The 20,824-nt window shown below is 40.9% G+C and overlaps 1 protein-coding gene across 3 annotated transcripts in view; it reads right to left on the bottom strand.

Annotated features, from left to right (window-relative positions):
- Window positions 1-370: 370 nt before the first annotated feature.
- ABCA9 (ATP binding cassette subfamily A member 9) overlaps window positions 371-20,824 on the bottom strand; it is a 111,383-nt gene continuing 90,929 nt past the window's right edge. For all 3 annotated transcript variants that reach the window (XM_079798043.1, XM_079798044.1, XM_079798045.1), the window contains 19 exons: window positions 20,576-20,709; window positions 19,892-20,029; window positions 19,376-19,480; window positions 17,212-17,385; window positions 16,895-17,008; window positions 14,600-14,719; window positions 13,742-13,792; window positions 13,171-13,262; window positions 12,177-12,297; window positions 11,477-11,594; window positions 10,701-10,792; window positions 9,034-9,194; window positions 8,471-8,546; window positions 8,297-8,391; window positions 5,378-5,497; window positions 5,052-5,192; window positions 3,306-3,385; window positions 1,406-1,461; window positions 371-1,273 (listed from right to left, as the gene is read on the bottom strand). In XM_079798043.1, coding sequence (XP_079654169.1) covers window positions 1,175-1,273; window positions 1,406-1,461; window positions 3,306-3,385; window positions 5,052-5,192; window positions 5,378-5,497; window positions 8,297-8,391; window positions 8,471-8,546; window positions 9,034-9,194; window positions 10,701-10,792; window positions 11,477-11,594; window positions 12,177-12,297; window positions 13,171-13,262; window positions 13,742-13,792; window positions 14,600-14,719; window positions 16,895-17,008; window positions 17,212-17,385; window positions 19,376-19,480; window positions 19,892-20,029; window positions 20,576-20,709 — 2,087 coding nt within the window. In that variant the 3' untranslated portion in view covers window positions 371-1,174. The remainder of the gene's footprint in view (window positions 1,274-1,405; window positions 1,462-3,305; window positions 3,386-5,051; window positions 5,193-5,377; window positions 5,498-8,296; window positions 8,392-8,470; window positions 8,547-9,033; window positions 9,195-10,700; window positions 10,793-11,476; window positions 11,595-12,176; window positions 12,298-13,170; window positions 13,263-13,741; window positions 13,793-14,599; window positions 14,720-16,894; window positions 17,009-17,211; window positions 17,386-19,375; window positions 19,481-19,891; window positions 20,030-20,575; window positions 20,710-20,824) is intronic.

The raw sequence follows: 20,824 nt of genomic DNA, 5'->3' as shown, positions 1-20,824 counted from the left end.
GGGAAGAAAGTTTGGGAGGGGAGCTCTCCAGAGAAGAATTTTCTGGGATGCTAAGAATTTTCTGAAAGGGAAGAAAAGACATAAAAGCACTGGTAGAAAGCTCAGAGAATCATCTCCACTCAGAAAATCATACATTTTATGCATGGTCATCACACCTGGTAGTTTGAGAAGATTTTTCTAGAAAATGGCTCTGCTTGCCACCACTTTTTACTCCCTTAATCATGGTGTGGTGTCTTCTTCATTTAGATTTTGGTAGCACATTGATTAAAGCAGCAAACTTGCTCTTGTATTAGAAATCATTTTCCATTGGATTGCAATGAACTCGTAAATTGGAGGCCCAAGAGTAGAGAAAAGACACATGAAATAGAAGACATTTCAAAATTATATATATGATATTTATTTTATATTTTCCACCAACTTGGTCATTGGACCTATTACATTTATCAACTTTCTGAGATGAAGTGGCAGATGTCCATAAAAGATCAGTTACAATACAAGCATCTTTAGCAAAGATTTAAAAATACAATAAAAATTGGACTCTGTTGGTTTATAAAAATAAAAAAGTATAATACATTCCTAATAGCAAGTTTTCAGTTTTCCAGACTATGTCTGTATGACTGATATAGTGTTACCAGTGGAAATGTTATCAAATATATTGATATCAGATTTTATGACCAATGAATGATGTTTTCATATTTTAAGCCATAAAATATGTATTAAAATATTTTTCAATAAGTATAATACTTTTTGACATGCTCAGTTAAATTATTATTAAAATATTAGCTTTATAAAGGATCATACTTGCTGAAGAGTAAATATATGGATTTCTCAGTTTAGGTTAGCAAAAAAAGGATTTTAAGTTTTTTATAAAAATATTAAATAAAATTTGTATATCATATTCAGAAATGTAAATTTATTTATTCAGCATTAGACAGAAAAATGGGGTTAGGGTGACCTGTAGACACATGTAGGCTGGGACCGGGAGGTGGGCTCCATCAGGCGCTTCTGTCCCTGTTGTCACTGCATTTGCCAGTGCTCACTCCTCCTCGCCACCACACCAAAAACCATGTCAGTGTTCACAATATAGGTTCTAGATACAAACATTGATGCTATCAAAATAAATGTCTTCAAAAACAACCACAGGCTTGAATGGAAACAGAAAGTACTTGGGGCTTCAAGGCTCTTCCTGTGGGAGGAGCTTCCGCTTCATGGAGGGTTGAAGTTCATCATCAAAATTCTCCAGCTCCTGCTCCTTGGAGAGCTCCAGGAAGACCTAAAAGGGGATGATAAGTAGAGAGACAGGGATGTCATACTGTTTCCTGTAGCTCCAAGAGAGTGAAAATAGTATGTACATATTGTACAGTTAAATTCCATGGATGATGTAAGATCACTAAAACTGACCCACCTGCTCCAGGGTGGACTGTGACAGGCTGTAGTCCTCCAGGTCGAAGCTCTGTTTAACTGCACAAGGATGGATGGATGTTAGGGGTTTATATGTTTTTATATCCAGACTAGAGGCCCAGTGCATGATTGAATCATGCACGTGTAGGGTCCCCTACACGCTTTCGCTTTCGCGGTGGAGCTGGGTGCCTGTCCGCTGGTGCACCAGACCTTTCAGAAGCCTCCGGCTCGGCGGAGGCTTCTGAAAGGCCTGGTGCCTGAGCGGACAGGCACCCAGCTCCCTCACTTTTGATGGTCTGCGGCCGCTGAGGGGGGCTACCCTGCTGTTGAGAGGCGCTGCCGCGGACACCTGGCTACCCTGCTGTTGAGAGGCACAGCTGGGTGTCTGCAGCAGGCCCCCTCAGCGGCCGCGGATCTGGCCGTTGAGAGGCGCAGGGGACGGGAGTCCCGCCCCCTGCGCCTCTCAACAGCAGGGTAGCCCCCCTCAGTGGCAGTGGATCCGTGCCTCTCAATGGCCTGATAGGCCACCCCGAGTCCCGCCCCCCAGCCTCCTGCCGCCCAATCGTGGGCGTAGCGGAGTGATGGTAATTTACATGTTACTCTATTATTAGATAGGATGGCCTTAGAAGTCAGCACAGAATACAAATAACAATTTTTAAAAAAATATTAAATGAAAAGGTGAAGACAAGAACCGTTAGGATGGTTTAAGTACAGCCTTCAGCTAAAATGCATTGCATTGCATTCACATAGGTTTGGAGAAAAGGTGCTATGTTGCACAGATTCTGAGATGTCTACTTAAGGGAGGAAACGGTGCTGAGAAGGCCTCCTTTCCTGTAGGTGAACCTGGGGTTTTGCACATCTAGCACAGGAAGAGGTGGAAGGCAGACACCTTTGGAAAAGGGTTGCATCAGAAGATTATAGAGAAAGATGCCTGTGGTTTTCTCAGAAGCAGGTAATCCTCATGGACCTCTTACTGTCCTTGCAGCTTGCTTGACCCAAACCAAGTAGAAAACCTTCTCCTTGACTAAAATGGACTGGGAAGGGTAGTTAGAGCTCCAATAAGAGCCCAGCAGGCTGGAAATATGCCACCAACAGTACCAGATTGGAAATATACCACCAGAGATACCAGGCTAGTACTGGCCACAGTGTCAGTCTGAGGATGCTCAGAATGCTGGGGTGCTCAGCTCAGAGAATAGAAAGAAGAGGCATCACTGTGACCATGGATGCTATTAACAGGAGGAAGAAGAGTCTTCTAGAACCAGGAGACTCGAATCTCTTCCTCAGGGAAGGTGACAAGCAAGCGAAGATATCCCTGGGCAGTGACAATGAAAGAATATGGATGGAGAGGGAGGTCCAGCTAGCACAGAGCAGAGTCGCAGAGTTAATGGGCTCAGATGGCAAGGACCACATGAGCCTGGTGATGACCGATGCAGTGTGGTCAGTTTTATAGCACAACAGACACAAGATCATCTTAGTGACCAGACAAGAGGTAAGTTTCTTAATATAGAGTCCAAGGCAAAACAATAATATGCAAGTCCACATAAAATTTAGTTTTAAACATGTAAGCACCAATATTCCAAAAGACAATATTCTTCTTCTTTTTTTTTTGACAGTATTGTTCTTAAATGCATCTATGATTGAGTTTTGACTTATACCAATATATATACACAAAAAGATATGGAATAAAACCAGAAGAGTAAAAATCAGTCCCATTTCCCCACCCCCACAAACGCACAGAGAATGCCTGTACTTCCTTGATATTGTGCTCCTAAAATTCAATTTGAAATTTTAACTTTTGAATTTATCACATTATATCACATTTCATGTTTTCCATGGAGATGGATTATTTTGTGACTTGAAATTATCTGCTTTCAGGCTCTTATTTCAAAGCCTATCACTCTTACCCTTCTCTAATTTGAAGAAAGCTTGTGCTAAAGGTCGCACATCTTCCACCGGCAACTTGTAGACCATGAGAGACGAGTACCTGGGAGGCAAAGAGGAGAGAGAGATGCTGATACCACCCGTGATGGACGTGAACTGGCTCAGACTTCTCTCTGGCCTTTATTTTTGTAAGTGTGGTTTGGGGTAGGCGAAAAGCAGAGGGTGAATCATACTAAAAAGAGGCAGTTCACACACACACACACACACACACACACACACACACACACACACACACACAAAGGCAGTTCACAAGGACTACCGGGGATCGGAGTCAGACAGAAAGGTTAGTGCCTGTGGCCCCTCTGATGGAGATGAGTAGGTACAATGCAAATGAAATTTCCAGATTTACCAAAGTCACCTTCCACCTCACTTTTTTTTTTGTTGTTGTTGTTTGTTTGTTAATCCACACCAGGGGATATTTTTCCATTGATTTTTAGAAAGAGTGGATGGGAAAGGGAGAGACAGACAGAGAGAAACATCGATGTAAGAGAGACACATCGATTGGTGGCCTCCTGCATAGGCCCCGACCAGGGACGGGGATGGAGCCTGCAACCTGCAACTGAAATACGTGCTCTTGACTGGAATCGAACCCGGGCTGGTGCTCTATCCACTGAGTCAAACTGCCTAGGGCCCACCTCACTTTCTAGGTCAACACTTACTCCTCGGCTTCGTCCTCCAACTGGGCCCTGACACCATGCAGTTTCTTCAAGCTTCCAGCTCAGGCAGAAATCTAAGTCTATTCTCCAGAGCATTTCTACCTTTCCTACCTTCCCCTTTCTACTCAAACTGCTTTCCTAACACAGGAGACCAAAACTGAGTCTCTGATTAGGAAACCAGAAATCTCCAGGAATTCAAGCTCCAAATAATGTCCAGCCACCATTTTGAAAATAATTTGTTTCTCAGATAAATTTGTCTTTCCATCATTTGAAAACCAGGAAGATTCAGATTTCATTTCCTAAAGATGCTATTTCACATATTTATGGAGCAACCTTTCTCATCCATTTTGCTCATTCCTGACTCCTATGACATATTTCTATTTAGTCCTGGGCTGCACGGTGAGTTATAACATTGACTTTATATATACAGTATACTCCAATGTAGAAACATATTTTCTGGTCTTGTCATTATGACTTGTTTCTCTTTACTACTTTTCCCCAACTGCTAAATTATCTGTCTTCTGCAGTTAAATTGTAGTTGTTAAAAAAATGACCCTAATGTCAATCTTTGTATTTTTTTTAGTGTATTAGTTTAATGAGGTTTGTTCCATGACCAGACTCTATATAAAGTTGGAAATATTAATAGATTTGAAATGAAACAGTTTTACATCCCAGTTTTGCTACTTATTAGCTATCATGTGACCTAACCAATCTACCAATTTTCATGGATTAAGGTCCTTATAAAGGCCAGACTTTTACAATGCATTTTTGTAATCATCTCCTTTTTCACTGGAACAGCAGATTCTACTTTAGAAAGTCTCCGTGAGGATTAAATAAGATAACCCAAGAACAGGACAATACCTGGTACATAGTAGGACCATAACACCCAACATCAGCTCTTCTCTAGTTGATTTTCTGCAGTGCCCAATAAATCATTTCTTTCTTTGAGGTTTCCTTTTGGGCTAAATGTGGACTTGAATGACCACAGCTTTATGAACCTGACAAGGAAAAACTGACATCTGATAGCAGATCAAAGCCAGCCACCATCCTTACCTTTCCTGCCGAGCAGCCTGGGGGAAAAGCCTCAGGATTTCGCTGTGGAGGGGCTCCACGTGGGCGAGGGTCTTCACCTTCATCTCCAGCAGGTAATCCTTGCCAAATTTGCTCTTCAGGTGCTGGATGGAACCGATACATCTGGAGGGAGGGGGAGGAGGAGGAGGCAATGCTTGAGACTTGGGATTTGCTGCTAGCGCTATCTCAGAACTTGGCCATCAGGCCCTGGCCAGGTGGTCCCAGTTTTTCACAGTGACCTCTCTGCCCACCGACAAACTGCCAGCCATGCACCTGGTGGTCAAGTGTGGGCTTGGGCGGACACCCACCTCAACCTCCCGGCCACCATGATGGCCACACGGTCACACAGGGCCTCTGCCTCGGCCATGTAATGGGTGGTCAGGAGGGCGCCCCTCTCGGTGTTGTTAAAGCTGGCCCGGATCGCCTGCCTGAATGGAAAGAAAAGATGCATGGGAAACATGCACAACAACATCCAGAACCCTGATCTCTGCCCCACCTGTGAATCCTAATGAGAATTACCATTCTCACGAGAAGTGATTGTGTCTTATTGTGTCACACAGATACACCATAGATTCCTAAAAGATGGATTGAGCAATTACAATACAGTAGGTCCTCCGGTTATTTTCGCCATAAGTTGGAACCCACTTATGGGGATGGCAGTTGGACCAACCATTGTTGCTGTAGGATTTGCAGTCTGGTGTGTGTGTGTGTGTTTGTGTGTGTGTGTATTTAATATGTTTTTCTTGATTTCAGAGAGGAAGGGAGAGGTAGAGAGAGATAAGTCGGAGATTTTCGCCATAAGTTGGAACCCACCTACATAAGCACCTCCATCACTCACATGGAGCACATACACAGTAGTAGTGAAGTGAAACAGTAAAACTAATTTAAAAGAAAGATAACAATTCCTGACCTTTACTTGTGGTAAATAAAAAATATAAAGCACATATGTATATATGTCTAAATGACGGAACTTTTTATTTTTTTTTAAATAAATAAATGGGAGGTGGCGATGTAACCACAAAACGATATACGTTGAGTCTGACGTAACCCGAGGACTGCCTGTACTCAGAGTGAGTATGTTTGGGCCCTGACCATGATTATTTTTCCTTTAATGAGAAATAGTAAGATGTTTTTGAAAAGTATTGGCTATATGAACAATATTCAGGGTTGTTTTTATTTTGTATTAAGAGACAGTGTACAGGAGGGGTGGCCGCCTTGCCTCTGAAGAGGTGTGGAGTTGGTGGCCCTGGCCTCTGGGCTGGGATGAACTAAGCTCTCCGGGAGGCAGGGGAAACAGGGGAATTGAGCTGGAGCTACAGCTGCTATAGGGATGGCAGTTGGACCAACCATTGTTGCTGCAGGATTTGCAGTCTGGGGTGTGTGTGTGTGTGTGTGTGTGTGTGTGTGTTTAATATGTTTTTCTTGATTTCAGAGAGGAAGGGAGAGGTAGAGAGAGATAGAAACATCAATGATGAGAGAGAATCATTGATCAGCTGCCTCCTGCATGCCCCACACCAGGGATTGAGCCTGCTATCCAGGCATGTGCCCCCACAGGGAATCGAACTGTAACCTCCTAGTTCAGAGGTCGGCAAGCCACGGCTCGCGAGCCACATGCGGCTCTTTGGCCCCTTGAGTGTGGCTCTTCCACAAAATACCATGTGCAGGCACGCACGTACAATGCGATTGAAACTTCGTGGCCCATGCGCAGAAGTCGGTTTTCGACTCTCAAAAAAAATTTCAATCGTTGTACTGTTGATATTTGGCTCTTCTGACTAATGAGTTTGCTGACCACTGGCCTAGTTCATAAGTTGATGGTCGATCATTGAGCTACGCCTACCGGGCCAGGCCATTGTGTTTTGGAAGCCACGAAGCATGTGGAGCCTCAAGTCAAACAACACTTTCATAGTCTACTGAAATCTGCCTTCAGTGGTGGCTATTACACGGGGGTTTTAACCCAACATAACAAAAATGGGAAGCAGGATTCACATAGGGGTAAGCCCTCCTGCCAATAAAGGAAAGATAAGAGAGGCTCATTGATGAATTATGCTCTTAACCCCCCAGACAGTCCCTTCAATGAAGCTGAAGGTTCACTAGAAGGCCAAGCTAAAAAAAAGTGCTCATATATGATGAAAAATGTTCTTATCAGTTATGTATACGAGTACCAGCTTTTTATAATAAATGGTCCAAAGCTACACATTTTATAAACGATTTTGCAGAAACTAAGTCAAAACATTGGATGAGTTTCCTGTTTAAATTTGAGGGTTTAAAATCAGATTGTAGAATATTTAGAGATGAATGCTTAATAATTATGGATAAAATCAGATTGTAGAATATTTAGAGATGAATGCTTAATAATTATGGATAAAATCAGATTGTAGAATATTTAGAGATGAATGCTTAATAATTATGGATAAATACATACTATTTGAATAGATCTATTGTTCATTACTCATTTAGCAAAGAATTGGGTACTTCAAGGAAGAGTGAGCATGAACATCTCTGCTCTCACGGAACCCCAATCTAATGGAGACAGTAAAACTAATTCCTGGTAATAGAATGTGATAAATATTCTAAAATAAACTAAATATTCTAAATATTCTAAAATAAACTAAAATTCTAAATAAATATTAGAATGTTTTAATATTCTAAATATTCTAAATATTTATTTTTTAATATTCTAAATATTCTAAAATAAATATTCTAAAATAAACTAAAAACTGGCAATAGAATGTGATAAATATTATGATGGAATTAGTGATAGTGAACTCGTCTCTTTGGGTACAGAGAGCTGGCTCAGCTGCTCAGAACTGTGAATTTAAAAGTGAGTAGCCATGCCCAACCGGCATGGCTCAGTGGTTGAGGGTTGACCTATGAACCAGGACATATGGTTGGTTTGGGGGCTCCATCCCCAGTGTGGGGTGTGCAGGAGGCAGCCGATCAGTGATTCTGGCTCATCATTCTTGTTTGTTTATCTCTCTATCTCTCCCTTCCTCTCTGAAATCAATATAAATATATTAAAAAAAAAAAAAGTAAGTAGCCAAAACTTTGACCTAAGAAACTGATGTAAGTTTGTATATGTCCCCGACAGAATTCAGATTTCACACGTTAAAAACTTGATGAAAAGGAAAAAACAAAACAGCTTAAGGGACAATGTTCACAGGAGTTAAACACTTCACAGATTCCCTGCCAGGCGTCCACACTGGCCCCGACCGGGCGGCGCCCCTCACCACATCTGCTGCTGCCCCGCGGGGTCCATGCCCGTGGACGGCTCGTCCAGCAGCACCACCGATGGGTTTCCCAGGATGCTCAGCGCGAAGCACAGCTGGAAGGAGAGGAAGGGCGCATCTGGCAGGGATCTGGGATCTGTGGGCCTCCTGGGGTAACCCCAGCCCCGCCCCTACCTTTCTCTTGATTCCCTCTGATAAGGCCTTCACGGGGCGCTTCAGCTCCTCCTGCAGCTTGAGTGCGTCCACCAACCTGAAGCAAACACAATGGGGCTCCAGGCTTCTGACAACCAGGACACTTGGTGGGAGAGCGAGCCACGCAGGAGCAGGGTGGGGACAGAGCTCGGAGATGGGGTTCTGAAATAGACGCTGGGCCACGTTACAATGGCCTGGTTTGACACCCCCGTGCCCCCCTTAATTAGTTTTCCTTTGAAAAGAAGTGCATTTTATGACATGCAAATTTCTGTCCTATGATAGTTTACACTTAAATTCTGGTATTTTTGATAAATTTACCAAAGCATACTTTTTCCTTTCCATATTTTAGATGAGAAAATAAAATAATATGTTAAAATCGGGGAAATCAGTTATCTCCCCATTGCGGTCTGGGTCCGTGTTGACAGTCTCCTGGGAAGTCTTGAGTTTCCGGTGAAGGCTGTCAGTCCAACTGAATTCCTGGACCTCCCAGGTAGCGACAGGTGAGTCCTCTCCCCCCACCCCCACCCCCCCCCGCCCCCCGGTACCGTGTGATGGTGACTGTGGCATCCGCTTTCCTCAGCCCTTTCACCGCAGCGAACACGTCCAGGTGCTCCCTCACTGTCAGGTTGGGCCACAGCCCGTTCTCCTGAGGACAGTACCCCAGGAACCCCAGAGGGTCCCCTTCGCTGCTGCCTTTTAGTAGCACCTGCAGAGAAAACTTCACTCTCAGACCCTGTGACCTGCATTGCTCCTGAGTTCCCATGACATCTTTCTCCTTGCAAACCTAGAAAACCTAGAGAAAGTCTCCGATCTCATTGAGTCAAATCACCTGCAACCATTTTGGTTGGAGGAAGGTTGTCAGAGTGTAAATTCATGGCAACAAACAGATACTCAGGGCAAGTGACCTTAGGTGGGCCGATCTGAGAAAGCCTGCCTGCTGAGGAACCATTGCAGCAGAAGGGGGACAGGGCGCCTGCCCTGGAAAGGGCCAGGAGTTTGGGGTAGAGCAAAGCCCTGTGGAGGGATGATGCTCAATGTGCTCTCAGACCCCAGGCAAAAGCAGGGGACCTGGAGCCGAGGGGTCCAGGCGAGAAGAGGGAGATGTGACAGGAGGGACGTGGGAATCGGCTCCTGACCAGCAAGGAGAGGTTTCCTCCCAGGCACAGAGCAGTGGGAGGTCGCTGAAAGTGTTTAAGCAGGACAATGACATTTTATAAAGATCACACTGGCTGATCTGATTCAAGCTGATTTCCTGTCACCCACATGGTTGTTGGCTTTATAATTCAGATCTCACGTAACCTTTAGAAATACTTCATTCCAAGATCTCAATGAATGGTTACCTCTTTTTGGGCCCATGTTTAAGAAGAAATAAAATATTGATTTTATTTCAAGGTGGTGCTCTCATCTGAACTAAGCACTCCCTGAGCCATCAACATCACCCAGAGGCACCCTTCACCAACCCCTTCTCTCACCTCAGCGTCAGAGCGACTGTGAATATGTTTCCTCCTTCCTCTTTCCTGGGACACCTGCCAATCACGGTCTTGGTGGTCTTCCCTGGGTGGGCGTGCCCACCAGCCCCTTTCCCATGGTGGAGGTGCACAGACCTCTGCCTTAGGATTCTGTTCTCCACTCCCCTTACCCCTGACATACTTTTCAAAGGAGTTCTGAAGGTCACCTATCTCCTGCTATAGAATTTTACTTTTCTCTGTAACTCATGTTGTTTCTTTGATAAATTCAGCTCTTTTTCTGTTTGCCTGGCCTTCTATGCAGTTGAATCTCATCGATAATTCATTCCTTGAAAACACTCCCCCAAGATAGTGTATTTCTACCAAAATATGTGTTACAGTAACTAAGCACTTTTAAAGGACTAAATAAAGTTGTTTAAACAAAACACGCATTTTAATTTATATTGGGAGGACAGTGCTCATTGAAAGTGCAAATCCAAGTGTTTTATGGTAGTATAAATAGAATTTGAATGCATTCTGAGATTAGACATTCCCACTAATTGCCTTTACAGGCATGAATAATTATTCCCTTTCAGTGATTAGTTTGGTTGTGAATTAATGTGATAATTTGTAATGTGTTTTAAGCCACATTAATCACTTCATTCATCTAATGAATGAGTGAGATTTGGCTGTGTATAATATTTGACATCTTATCAAATTTATTTCGAGCACCACTAGGTAACATATTTTCCATGTGGTTCACCTACCTGTCCAGCAGTTGGTTTGGTGTCTCCAGTTATCACTTTAATGGATGTACTTTTACCAGCTCCATTGTGTCCTAGTAATCCTAAAACCTCACCTGGAAAAAAAGGGGTCACATTTAATACAAATTTATTTTAATAATAAAATTAAGAATAAAACATAGTCTGAAGTCTCACTGTGTGACAAGTGTTCTATGTGATTTGTAGGTAGTGTCTCATTTAATTGTCATATCCTCCCTCCCAGAGGTTCTCATAAGCCTTTCTTACATATTTGGGAACAAAAGCTCTTAGGGATGAGGTTAGCTGCCCAAAGTCACACTGATGGGAAGTGACAAAGTCACTCTTGGAAGCTAGGTGTATCAGACCACACATCTCCTGTGATCCTAAAAACTGTGCAATAATGTCACAAAATGAAGTCATGTACCATCTGCCGGTCAAGGCTTCAGAACATGCTGGTATATCCTTTTCATGTTCTTGTGAAAAATAATGAAAGTTAGGAAATTAATCATGTTCATTACAGAGAAATGCACATTTTTGGGGTTTCAATGGTTTTATTTCAACAGGGTGCTTATGGTTTCCATGTCTATGTGAGTAAGCCCCTATCCATGGGCATGACTTAGTTAATTTCTCTAGGAATGAGCCATGTAAAAGGAACTGTCAAGGTCACCCCGCTGATGGGTCTGTGTGGGAACCAAGAGGTGGTCACAGAATGATTCTCATCAAGAACCACAGAGCTCGAAGGAGGGCTCCGAGCCAGCAGTGGGAGAGCCTCCGTGCCCAACCTTTTCTGACACAGAAAGAGACATTTCTTGTGGCGATTTTCTTCTTCTTCTTAGAAAAGCAGTGTTTTCTCTTCACTGTGTACTCCTTGCGTAGACAGCTGGCAATGATGGCTGGTTTCTGTAAATGACAGGTATATCATGTCAGACCTTCAGACTCTCCATTGACCTTGAACAAGCTGTATCCTCCCACTGGGCTGGCCCCTGACTGCACAAGTCGTGCCTCCAAGAAGACTTTCTTCTAGATGACACGTTTATGGGCCATTCTCCTCTCTTAGCACTTATGTTTCCCTCTCCTATTAGGGCACTCACGCAGGAACACATTATTTAATGCATCCAGCCCATCTCTCAGAACAGAAGCAGAGACTTGGAGAAGCAATCACCAAATCACCCTCAAAGGACAAACAACACACAGTGATTGGGGTCACTTTGCTCAGTTTCTAAAATTCACAAATTCTTTCTTGGCTTCAGAAATTTCATTTTCACTCCATTTAAAAAATTTATTTTCTACAAAAGACAAAGTGAGTTAAAATGACTTTTTAATCTGATTATTTAGATGTAAAAATGATAAATACCTGCTAAAATAAAGTTATGATTCTCATTTGTATGAATTAGAGAAATGCAAAATCATTTGAGAATTAGATGCTTTCTGATTGTATTCATTTGTGTTATTTGATGAAATAACTACTTTGTATGTTTTTACCTCATCAAAGTTTGTGGAATTCAAGGCAGTAGCTGTTCTCACTCTTTCCATCTGGACATCTTCATCCTCCCCCTCGGGCTCCTCTGGATTTTGGTATACATCACTGCTTCTTGGAGAAATTCTGGAATCAAAAGCATCCATTAATAATTGATTTTGGGTTTTTATCCTTGTATCAAAAACATTGCATTCTTTAAATCTTATACTTGAGTAGACTGGGTGATTAATAACCCATCATAATCTCTCTTCAATACAGTGAAATCTCCACCCCCCCTCTAAATGCAAATAGGATGCTTGATCTCCTATTAAGGTTAGCCATTTCTTTGGAATATGTGTGAGATTCACTAATTTTCCTCCATTCTAACTCTGTCCCTCATACTCTCTTCCTTCTATTCTCTCTTCCTTCAACCTAAATCTCTCATACTGATCTTAGAAGACTTTTTAAAAGTCTTCTTGTATCTTGGAAGTCTCCCATGCAACTATCTGTAAGAGTTATCAATGAAACTGATGGGGAGTAAGATGCTTATGGTTGCATCATTGAATGATGGGAACAGTCTCAGCTTTTAAGTGCCATGAATAGTCTATGGTCCACCAGTTGGACTTCTTACTACCACAGGAAAAGAGCACAGTTATTGCTGTCTTTGACCTATTGATCATTCTATTCTTCCATTCTGGACAGAAAGCATTCCATAGTCACTGTCAATCTATTCAAATTAAGTGCTATTTAAACTGAATGAGCTGAATGTAACTTCCCCTAGTATTCTACTGCACAGTGTTAGACATAGTCCTTTAATATTCAATGTTTTAGATCTTTTTGATCCACTATTTATGATCTTTGATTTAGGTACCTATATCTCTATTATTTGTATTGACACATGGTTCCTACCCCAGCCCCTTCTAGTTCTTAGCACTTTTTTGTTAATGGATTAATTTATGCATAAAATATTTTAAAACAGTGATCACTGAAATGAAAGAATCAAATTCCATTTCTCCAGACCGAAAGAAGGGATCCTTTCTCATTGATATCTTTCCAAACTTCCATTCCAGACATCGAAGAATGAAAATCAAGACGATAAGTTGAAGGGGAGGCTAGGAATAAAGAGATGCATAACTAGAAACACTAAAAAAAAATCATTTCAGATTAAAAGTGAGTTAGGAATAATTGGACTTCTAAAAAGATGCATTTGGCAAAATCATTACCAATTTCCAATAATCTATTCATCAAACTGTTAAACTAGTAAATTCACTCTCAATCTTGTTTTCAGAAACAAAGGAAACAAGTGTAAAAATTGTGTGATACCATTACTTTAAATAATTTCCTCTAATAGTTATACAGTGTCCTTAAAAATTGGGAAGCATATTATCTGGTTAGTTGATTTTTATTAAAAAAATTTTATTTTTACAAATATGTTATCTCTATGGGCTACAATTCTTCCTCCCCACCGATCAACTATGGCTACAAATACCTATATATCCACATTAATAAAAAGTTCCACCATGTTTACAGGAATTAAAGTAGTTTAGTTAGTAAAATACATGATAAATTTTAAAGAAGAATGTGTTCTTACAATTAGGAATATCAAAAAGGGCTCTCCATCAAATGAAGTAAACAAGGCAAGCTGCAAAAAGAAAGACAATGGTTAAACACGAAAACTTTCGTTTTGTGAGTTTTTGCCATAAAAAGTGAATTGGCCCATTGAACAGCCCTACTGGCATGCCTCCTGAAGAGTATTGGCTAGTGTCCATTCCACAATGTGTAGCGAGGAGCTGTCTTCCTTCCTCCCAAGGTTTATGAGCCATTGTGCTTTTATTTGAAGCAATAGGATTTAGCAGTTATTCATCACCTGGTGAGAGAATCTTGGGGTCTGCTGTGCTAGCCTCCCCACACATTGACAGAGGGACAAGATTTAACCTTTATCACACAGTCCTCCATACACCTTCTAGTGCTCACTGCCCCTTTCATAAATCTCCTTTCTTTCCTTTCTCTTCCCCATGGATATCCCTTAGTTCACATACTGTACCTTCCTTCCATAGGTAGAAAGAAGTATAGGTATCAGTCAGCTAGAAAAAAGGTATTGAGAGTTTCTCTAGAATCCTGAAATCCCTAATATTAGGGACCTTTCATTTGCCTCCTTCTAGAGCTGAGCATGCCCCAGAGAGTACAGAGCCCAGATTGAGTATAAAGGCTGCTTTATTCCTCCCCACCCATTATTCTTCCTCCCCACCCATCAACGAGGGTCAACTATTCTATCACAGTTCAGCTGGAGCACATTGTCCTATCTGGAGAGAGATTCAGTTGGAAGCATGAAGTAGAAATCTTCAAATGTCACACATACTGAACATGTTGCAGAGTCCCAGCCCTAAGCAAAGCTTTCACCATTGGTTGTGAGTTCCAGGACACTGGAGCAGATGGTAGCATTACTTACATAAAAAGATAAGACTGTACAGCCAACTACTGTGGTTTGTGGTATGAAAAAATTTATGAGAAACAGTAAGTGATATTCAGGCAATTCCACCACAGATATGGCCACAGAGAGAAGGGTGATCTAAAAAGGAAAAAAAAAAAAAAAGCATTTTAACCACTCTGAACATCAATAGATGCTCCAAATTAAGATAGCTCATCATGGAGATAGTCCTAACTTCCATTCCAACCCTGAAAACCAAGCTGAAATCAGCGGATCTCCATTGACATTTTCTCTTGGTGACTTAACCACATTCCTTCAGCCCAAAGGATCATGAATGAGACCTCACTGGGTAAATCTAGGATCTAATATGGAGAGCATTTTAAATATAGAAAAGGAAAAATGGTAGTGTATATTACTGTATTTTGGGAGGTAAAATTCAGAATGGTATATAAGCAATAATCATAGGTAAAAATTGAAATTGAATTCTAATAGGATTGCCCAGCACTGTGACTCAGTGGTTGAGCATCTGACCTATGAACCAGGAGGTCACAGTTCAGTTTCTAGTCTGGGCACGTGCCCAGGTTGCTGGCTTGATCCCCAGTATGGGATGTGCAGGAGGCAGTCAATCAATGGTTCTCTCTCATCATTGATGTTTCTATATCTCTTTATCCTCTCCCTTCCTCTCTGAAATCAATAAAAATATATATTTTAAAAAGATATCTAATAGGAATAAAGCAACAATAAAAGGATACCTGTTAACTATGCCAATGGAGAAATATAAGCATTTAAAAACCTGGAGTGTCTTAATAGAAGTACTAAAATACAACATTCAGGGAGAAGGGAAAGTTATAAGTATGTCTGACCCTCTCAGACTTTTTCTTCTCAACTACTGTAACACCTTCCTAAAAGTTTCTGTACTTCTAATTTCTCTCTGTTACAAACCAACACTTTTATGGCTTCCAGAATATTCTTCCTAAAAGTGTGTCTGTGATCATATTTCTTTTCTGAATTATTAGTTTCCATGGTGTCTCATGAGAATGAGCAAGAGAGAGAAACATCAATTTGTTGTTCCCCCCATTCATTGGTTGATTCTTGTATGTGCCCTGACTGGGTGTCAAACCCACAACCTGGGCATATTGGATGATGCTCTAACCAACAGAGCTACCTGGCGAGGGCTGTAGAATAAATTCTTGAGCTCATCATTTAAGGACAGTCATGGTTCCAACCATTATGTTCACCACAACTAGGACCAGGCTCAGGCTGCAGCCTGTTTTCTACCCATATTCATGTCAGATTATTACCAGTAGTTAGGACTTTTTCCTAGTCTGGACATTCTCCCCTTTGGGTTTCTGTTCCTCCACTCTTTTCAATTTGCATCATCATTCTTCTCCAAATGTTGAAATCATACTCTTCCTCAGGTTTCACTTCCTGAAGGAAATCTCTGTTCTCATTTTTATGAATGACTGTCTCCCTTTTCTGGTTTTCATAGACCTCTTTATTACTCAGTTGTGTTAGATTTTATTTAATTATTTACTTTTTAAATATATATTTATTGATTTCAGAGAGAAAGGAACAGGGAGAGAGAAACATCAACGATGAGAGAGAATCATTGATTGGCTGCCTCCTGCATACCCCCTACTGAGGATCAAGCCTGCAATCTGGGCATGTGCCCAGAATCAAACCTAGGGCCCTTCAGTCTGCAGGCTGACACTCTGTTCACTGATCCAAACCAGATAGGGCGGTTGTGTTAGACTTTTAAAGATGGATGGTATCTCGGTAACTTTTGCCTTATCACTGTTTTAGGAATTGGCTGTTTACTCATCCGTTTACCCTTTGAGCGCTCTTTCAGTGTTAAAACTGTCGACTACAGGAAATTAGAATAGATGCTTATAGATTACATATATTTTTCCTCCTAATTTAGATAAATTAAGTGTCGCTTTATAGAATTAATTCTTAGTAGAGAGTTGGAGAAGTTGCTTCTACTTTTAACTAAGCTGGTTACAGTGTTTGCATAGTGTCATGGAGATCTTTGGGGTTATTTCTTTTTCAGTAAAAAGAAAATACAGATGGTTTCCAGGTTTCCTTCTGTTAAATATTTTATGGTGAGAAAAAATGTGGCCACTTTTAAAGAAAGACAGGGTAGAAATAGGGAGAGGAAAAGAGGCAGATTTTGAAGAGGATCCATATCTAAGGCAGGGAAACTTTAAATATGTTAGACTATCGTATTAATGTATTTTACCAAGGGAAAATTTAAAGTACTATATCAGAATCATACATTACACGTTTAAAATACATGTTCAAAAGAAACATACTTACAACAAGGAAGGCAAAAGACCAAATGTCACTATTTTTTCTCCCCTTGCGAAAAATGAACGAAATTACATACGTAAAGAAAATAAGGGATATGGCAGAACCAATAGCACATGGGATCTGAAATAAACAGGATGTTACATTTTAGTTAAAGACAAATGCAATCTAGGAAAACATTTTAGATTCAAAACATCGGCAGAGCACCAGGTTTTATAGTTATTAATAATTTGTGACCATGTGAATATCAATGAAAACGGTTTGCATCTTCAAAGTTTCTAACTATGTCGTACAATGATATTTGTTCGATGAGTATTGTAACTTACATGTATATCCTTAGTAAAAAGTTGAAATATAAAATCTTCGGAGTTTAAAATGATCTCCAGCAAATACATTAGAAGGAAAATCAGCCAGTATAGTGGGACGTCCACCAACGCCTGTCCAAACCAGTAAGCAGAAGGGAAAAGGCCAGAAATCCGAAGCTGGGACCACACTTTGTTCTGAGCAGGAGACAGCAAAAATACAGATGCTATTTCAATTACAGGTTTCAGAAAATGTGGATTATGCATGAGAATCCCAGTTTCTTCACACCCTCACAAACTCTGTATTGTCAGTCATTTTAACATGTATTAATTTCATTTGGTGTGTAAAGGAATCTCATTGGGGTTATTTTCTGGGTTACACATGATATTACCCATCTTTTTATGGAAGTATTTTCCATCTACATTCTTCTTTGGTAAGGTCTCTGTTTTAATATTTTGCCCATCTTTGAAATTAGGTTATCTTCAATTACTGGGGTGTAAGAACTCTTTATATTGTTGACACAAATCTTTTGTTATATATGTGCATTGTAAGTATTTCTCTCCCAGCCTACAGCTTTTTATTTGCTTATTGGTGTTTTAGAAAGAACAAAAGGTTTGAACTTTGATGAAGGTCAGATATCATCCTTTTGTATGGTCTATGCTTCCTCTGTCCCAACTAAGAAATATTTGCCTACCAGAAGACCTATGATTCATTTCAAAATAATTTCGTGTATGGTGAGAACTGAGTGTCAAGAACATGTTTTTCATAACAGGATCAAGTTCTTTCCATACAATTTTCTGAACATAGTAACCTTACCCCATTTGAATTCCCTGGCAGTTTTATTGAAAATCAATTGATGGTATATGTCTGGGTTTATATCTGAAATGTCTATTTTATTTTATATATTTATATGATTATCCTTACTTAATACAACACATTCTTATTTACTCTAACTGTAGTAAGCCTTTCAGTCAGAAGCATAAATCTTCCAATTTTGTTTTTCTTTTTAAAAGTTATTTTATTTTAGCGCCCCTGGGTCCGGGAGAGGCCACGCGCCCCTGGGTCCAGGTGAAGCCATGCGCCCCTGGGTCCGGGTGAAGCTGGATCCCGGGTCCGGGTGAGGCCGTGAGCCCCTGGATCTGGGTGAGGCTGGGTCCTGGGTCCGGGTGAGGCCGCGCCCCTGGGTCCAGGAGAGGCCACGCGCCCCTGGGTCCGGATGAGGCTGGGTCCCGGGCCCGGGTGAGGCCGCACGCCCCTGGGTCAGGGTGAGGCTGGAGCCTGGGTCCGGGTGAGGCCACGCGCCCCTGGGTCTGGGTGAGGCCACGCGCCCCGGGGCCAGGGTGATGCTGGGTCCCAGGTCCGGGTGAGGCCGCGCGCCCCTGAGTCTGGGTGAGGCCGTGCCCCTGGGTCCGGGCGAGACCAAACCAGAGGGAGTCGGACCTGCATTACCACCATTTGTCCACCATCCAGAGCTGAAAAGTCAGTGCCAACATGTACACATAAGGAACTGGTGGACATTGAAATTGGGTCTCAAAAGAACTGTTGGTCCAGAAAGAAACTCACTACAGACTGATTCATTTGCCTGTCAGCATAACTATTATTGCTCGTCTCACATTCGGTTCTTATAAGTATATTTCTAGTAACACATGATCTCACTCATCTAGGGGAAATGATGAACAACATAGATTGATGAACAAGAACAGACCCAGAAACAAGGAGGCATCGATCGGACTGTCGGGCCTCAGAGGGAGGGTAGGGGAGGGTGGGGGTAGGGGGGAGAGATCAACCAAAGGACTTGTGTGCATGCATACGAGCCTAACCAATGGCTAAGGACAACAGGGGGGTGGGGGCATCCGTGGGGAGGGGTGTGGGATGGGAATGGGGGGATGAGGACAAATATGTGACACCTTAATCAATAAAGAAATTAAAAAAAAATAAAAAATAAAAGTTATTTTATTTTCTGTTACTTGCATACTCATATAAATTTTAGAATCATTCTATAGACTCTATCTATATATTGATATTTCCACTTATAAAACTTCCTTTTATTTTTACAACTTAGGAATTTTGTCTGAATTGGCCGCTCAAGTAAACGTGTATAAATCACCTCTTGAAAAATCCTGTAATTATGTTATCTTCAACATACGATCATACAAAGTAAGGGAAGTTTCAGTTACTCATCGTTACCGTATAATCATCGATGCTGCTCATGGCAATGTAAGGAGCACAGCTGGATGACAGAAACAGCCAGAACATGGAAGGCATCATGAATACAAATGGACGATCCATTTGCTTTTGAAAAGGCAAAGAATATAATGAGTTGCATGAACAAATTTGAAATTCATTTTTAAAAATATTAAACAGCCTATGTATAACCCTGCCTTACATCCCTTTTGTTACCAAACTCTTTACTATCCATCCAGACTTGAAGCTTGAATTTTGGCTTGATACCCACATGTATGGATAAGGAAAGTGCTTGTCATAGGACTGCATGATTTCACTTTTATTTCTTCACGTTCTCTTTGAAAACATAATTTAGTTCTATTTACATTAAAAAAATCAAAGCTCTAAAAATTTACATTGATTTCCCAATTTGCATAAATCCAAATGCTAATTTACCCTGCAGATGTTTATTCAATAAGAATAAAATCCCAGCCACCCAGAAGATACCTGATGGATGAGAGTCAGAGAGTACATACTTACCTTGAAAGATGTTCTTCTTCCAGTTTGGATACGTGCTGATGATTTAGCCATTCTAAGTAGCCCATTACTAACAATATCTATAAGAACTGGGAAGCAATTCAGTCTCTTGGTATTGCACGCTACCGAAAAACTGTAATTCTAAAATAGAAAAAGCAAGGTTATAAATTCTCAGAGATCTTCATTTTTTTCCTTAAAGAAGTAAACATTCAATATTTTAATTAAAAATCATATTTTAAAAATAGTGTTAAATAATCTAAACAAAAACAAACATTGTGTTAAATAAACCGAAACATGTATATAGGCGGTATCTGGCTTTCAGGACACCAGGTGTCTGGCTTACAGCTAGAATCAAATATTATTATTGCTTAAGAATAAAACAGAAGTTTCAGCATATATGAATTAGAAAATCCTTGAGAGAAAATACATATTTTTTGGACTTAAATATGTTCTTGATGGTAGCTATTGTATAGTATTTATTTTGCTAATGTACACAGTCTGTGTTGGTAGATAGTGACTGATATATGAAGTATTTATCATATTAATAACTACAATTAACTAAGTAATGAAAGCAGTACCCCTGTATTTGTTTTTCATTTTGTTTCCTAAACTGAAGGCCAGAGTATATTGATAGTTTATTAGCTTTGCACACCTTTAGGATAATTTCTTAAATGGAGACCAGCATACCTTGTTGTGACCAGACACTATGATGGCTCCATTATAAGATGGATCATCTAGGCCACTTCTATTTCCAGATGCATCCACTGCCAAAGCTATGTTCTGACGCTCCACGGAATGTATAAAGTCATCAATGCTTGCCCCTAAATTGTAGTTTATTGTATTAGGAAACTCAAAACTAAGAAAATCAACGTCAACCTGTGCAGTGAAATGAAAATTCATGGCCTTATGTAATATTTACTGTAATATGGACTGTGA

Source organism: Cnephaeus nilssonii, assembly GCF_951640355.1.
Source record: "Cnephaeus nilssonii genome assembly, chromosome: 19".
NCBI classification, from domain to species: domain Eukaryota; kingdom Metazoa; phylum Chordata; class Mammalia; order Chiroptera; family Vespertilionidae; genus Cnephaeus; species Cnephaeus nilssonii.
The sequence above is the reverse complement of the archived record's forward strand: the minus strand, read 5'-3'. Positions and strand labels throughout refer to the sequence as shown.